The 4,574-nt window shown below is 35.9% G+C and overlaps 1 protein-coding gene across 2 annotated transcripts in view; it reads left to right on the top strand.

Moving 5' to 3' along the window:
* Positions 1-4,574, top strand: part of LOC106872567 (uncharacterized) — a 60,003-nt gene that overhangs the window by 49,243 nt on the left and 6,186 nt on the right. For both annotated transcript variants that reach the window (XM_014919609.2, XM_014919602.2), the window contains exons 6-7: positions 2,518-2,722; positions 3,633-3,777. In XM_014919609.2, the coding sequence (XP_014775095.1) occupies positions 2,518-2,722; positions 3,633-3,777 (350 nt within the window). The remainder of the gene's footprint in view (positions 1-2,517; positions 2,723-3,632; positions 3,778-4,574) is intronic.

The following is a 4,574-nucleotide window of genomic DNA, read 5'->3' as shown; positions in this document are numbered from 1 at the left end:
TATATAAATATAAACACTTATTTTAACACCTTATATGTATAAACTCCTGTTTTAATTTTTTATCTCTACATTATCAGAACTGTTATTAGGTCAAAGGTGAAAATGTGTAGCATCCATCCTTTCTGTAGAAATTGCATTCAAATGTAGTTAACCTCTAACCTTTCGTGTCAGGATATCATTTGTCTGTCTGTCTGTCTGTCTGTCTGTCTGTCTCATCCCCCCCTCTCTAAATCGCTTTTATGCATTAATGTGTAAATGTTTCCTTAATAATAGTTTGTCAAGTGTATATCTATGGAACTATATTTATGTCCCTCTTCCATAGCAAGACACCTATTTCTGTCTCTTTCTGTTTCTCTGTTACACTCTAACATTTCATCATTTGATACGGGATCACCTCCTCTAATGCCCCCTCCCTGTTGTGACACCTGCTTCTGTCTCTTTGACTCATTGACACACTCTAACCTTTCTTCCTCTCACACAAGTTCCCCCTCCTCAAATGCCCTGTCCCTCTCATAATCCCTTGTCTTGTGAATTACTTGGTTACCTTGCTAGTGTTGGTATCATGTTAAGAGCATCCAGTCCACACTGTAAAGTGGTTGGCATCTGGAAGAGCATCCAGCTGTAAAAATCTTGCCAAAACTAACTTCACCTGTGCTAATACCTTGTAAAAAGCATTGAGTCCACTCTGCGGAGTGGTTGGTGTTAGGAAGAGCATCCAACTGTGAAATGCCTGCCAAAACAGACACAGTAGCTTCAGGTAAATTTTCTACTTCGTTGGCTCCTGTCAACCGTCCTACCCATGCATGCATGCATGCATGCAAGATGGATGTTAAATGATGAAGATGATCATACACACACACACATGCACATGCACACATATATATGGGGTCTGGTGCAGCCCTCCAGCTGGCCAGCCCTGGTCAAATCATCCAACCCATGCCAGCATGGAAAAGAGACACTAAATGATGATGATGATGATGACAGATAGATAGATAGATAGATAGATAGATAGATAGGCATGGCTGTGTGGTAAGAAGCTTGTTTCTCAACCGCATGGTCCCAGGTTCAGTTTAGTCCCACTTTGGACAGGTGCCTTCTTCTATGGCCTTGGGCCAACCAAAGCCTTGTGAGTGCATTTGGTAGACTGAAACTAAAAGAAGCCCATCATATATGTGTGTGTGTGTGTTCCCTACCACTGCTTCACAACTGGTGTTGATGTATTTACGTCCCCATGACTTCGCTGTTTGAAAAAAGAGACTGATAGAACAAGTACTAGACTTTAAAAAAAGCTAAGTCCTGGGGTCAATTCATTCGACTAAAAGTTCTTGAAGGTGGTGCCCCAGCATGGTTGCAGTCTGATGACTGAAGCAAGTAAAACATAAAAGTTATTTATACTTCATTTGTGGTTGAACAAGGCTACCAACGGTTTCATGTGAAGAGATCTTCACATGAAACTATTGGTAGCCTTGTTCAACCACAAAGAATATTTTTCTGCCAATACGGGATTGAGCATTCATTCTCATTGTTTGATACTAGCATGTATATATATATATATATATATATATATGTAATATTAAATATATTTTTTACTATATTGGCTGTTTATGGAGTGCTGATGTGAAAAATGCAAAAAAATATAGGGTAGAGAAAATTGAAAATGCAAATTTTAGTCAATGAAACCTCAAACGTTTTCTAACTCGTAATTTCTATCTTATAATTTATATGTATATGTGAATTTTAGACAATTTAGGTGGTTTGCCATTTTAAAATTGCCATTTTTATTCCTTTATTTATCAACCTTTCGTTCGTCTTGTACCTTCCATATTTACCACGCCTAACTCCTTTCATGTAATTTTTATTTATATGTAATTTTATGTTTTTTATATATTTTTATATATCTTCTGTATGTTTGCTTTTATATTCTTTACTCCCTTGGAGAATCTTTATGCCTGTACATGTATGATTTATGTTGATGTGTACAAACACATATGCTTCAACTACTCTGGTTGAATGATTTCATTTATGCACGTACGTACGGGATCGGCTTCTTCAGTTTCTGCCTGCCAATCGCAATGCAAAATTAGTTTGATCATCTGTGATGTGTATCAAAGCAAATATCTGTGAATTACCATAGTCTTGTCTTTCTATTTCATTTAAATAGTAATATTAAATTATGTAAATGTAAATACTAACATTTGAAATTTGATGTCAAATTAATGTTAAATATTCATTCAATGTTGAATTATGGTAACGACTCTGCCAGGCTGTCTGCTGGCAGAGATTCTAATTACTGTGCTGGACAAAATACTTTGCAGCATTTCTCTCAACTTTATGTTCAGAGTTCAAATGCTGCCAGGGTTGACTTTATTTTTCATTCTTTCAGAGCCAATAATAAATAAATGCCCATTGAGCCCTGGGGCTAATGCAATTGACTTATCCCCTCCCACGAAATTGCTGGCCTTGTGCCAAAATTTGAAACCAATACTAAATATTTTTTTTGTTTTGTATCTTCAACAGGTAAATAGTACCAATGTCCGGTGGTCTGAATTCCTGTGTCACTGGCCGCTCTGGTCTATGTATTTGGCCCACTTTAGTATGAACTGGTCTAATTATATTATTATGCAGTGGCTACCCACTTACCTGACCCGACACCTTGGTGCTGATGCACACCACATTATGTTAACTGCAGTGCCTTATATCATGAACTCTTTGCTCGGTGTTGGTAAGTAGAGAACCCTGATTCTCAGTAAATAAAGTTCTCTGTTGTTTTGTTAATTTCTTTTGGAGGAAATGGTTACCTTTTGCTGTTTGTATTGTAATACAAACAGCAGATCTAGCAAAAGGAAATGTATGTTGTCAGAAGAATTATATTTGTTTAAAGAATTGTTAGGGTTAGTTTTTGGTGACTTAGTGAAAAAATGATGGAATCTTAGGTGTGCATGGAAGGAGATAATACAAGGAAGAATCTCTTACGGTATCATAGTCACAGAGTTGTCTTTGGTTCTTGGTCACCTGTCTATCATGTTTGTTTCTTTGCTCTGTCTTTTATGCTGTTATGAGTCCAACCCATGGAAAACGGATGTTAATTGATGACGAATCAATCAATTGATCAGCCAACCAACTAATTTATCACTCACCTTACTTGGAAACAGTCAGGGGTTGGTGACAAGAAAGGTATCTGGTTGTAGAAAATCCCCCTCTGTAATGTTTGTCCAATCCATGCAAGCATGGAAAAGTGGATGTTAAAACGCTGACAAATGAGTTACTCAGAGTAGTGCTTTTCTGCTTGCTTTTCTGAAAAGGCAGTGACAGAGTTAAGCAAAATTGCTACAGTGGAGATATAAAGTGGGCTTTGGGGGATTAATTTTGCCCCAGATGTTTGCCAACAGTGACTCACCAATGAAACATAAAGCATAAACAAACTTTCAAATGTTGTGAAAGAAGGCAGCTGTTTTCAAAAATTGATTTGAAACAAGCAAATCAATCCAAACAAACATGTCAGCCGCTTCAAAGAACTTTGAAGATATGTAGGGCAGTTGTATTGTTTATTGGAGGTAACAATAGATTTAAAGAATATTCTATGAAAAATTCATTAGGACCATTGTTTAAAATAATTTCTTTTTGGGTTGCAGTTGCAGGTCATTTTGCTGACTCCCTTGTAGCGAACAAATGGACCGTTCTTTCTGTAAGACGTCTTATGACCAGCGTTGGACTCCTTGGACCAGGTCTTTTCATTTTATTCTTCAGTATGGTCAATAATCTACCATTAGCTGTACTGTAAGTATACCAGCTGTTCTTTTATTTCATTTTTTTTCCACTAATTCATACTTTATTGACTGAGATCTGGCAAAGTGAAGAAGTTGTGGTTCTGTTAATCTGTTTGTGATCTGCTCATATTTGCTGTTGCTATTTTTTACCAGCCTTGTAGTTTTTTCGATTCAGTATCTGAAGGTTTAAGACATGTTTTTACAGCTAATTTTTATAGCTGTAACTGCAAGTAAATCATCGCGTGGGCACCGACGTACAATAGCTGCTGCTGCTGCTTAGTATTAAAAGCATTTATAAGCATTACATAAATTTGATTTCAGTTGGTTTTTTTACGTCTGTTTTTTCCATGCTAGTATGGGTTAGACAAATATATCAGTGAAGGATTAAAGCTACTCAAATTTTGGCCTCTTACATGTCGTAACTATTTCTATTTTTACATCTTCAGAACTTTGCTGTTACACTGAAATTGGATATTGAAATAATTTATAAAATATTTTGAGTATGGAATAGTTTAAACTCTAAATACAATTCTATATTTAAGAGACGAGGAATTATGGACATTAGTTACATTATTTACATTTGACGTATCTATTCACTCTTTCTTCTTTATGGACATTAGTTACATTATTTACATTTGACGGATACTTTTCACTCTTTCTTCTTTATGGACATTAGTTACATTATTTACAGTTGACGTATCTATTCACTCTTTCTTCTTTATGGACATTAGTTACATTATTTACATTTGACGTATCTATTCACTCTTTCTTCTTTATGGACATTAGTTACATTATTTACATTTGACG

The sequence above is a fragment of the Octopus bimaculoides genome, chromosome 8 (assembly GCF_001194135.2).
Source record: "Octopus bimaculoides isolate UCB-OBI-ISO-001 chromosome 8, ASM119413v2, whole genome shotgun sequence".
In the NCBI taxonomy this organism is placed as follows: Eukaryota; Metazoa; Mollusca; class Cephalopoda; order Octopoda; family Octopodidae; genus Octopus; species Octopus bimaculoides.
This window is presented reverse-complemented; position numbering and strand designations above follow the sequence as displayed.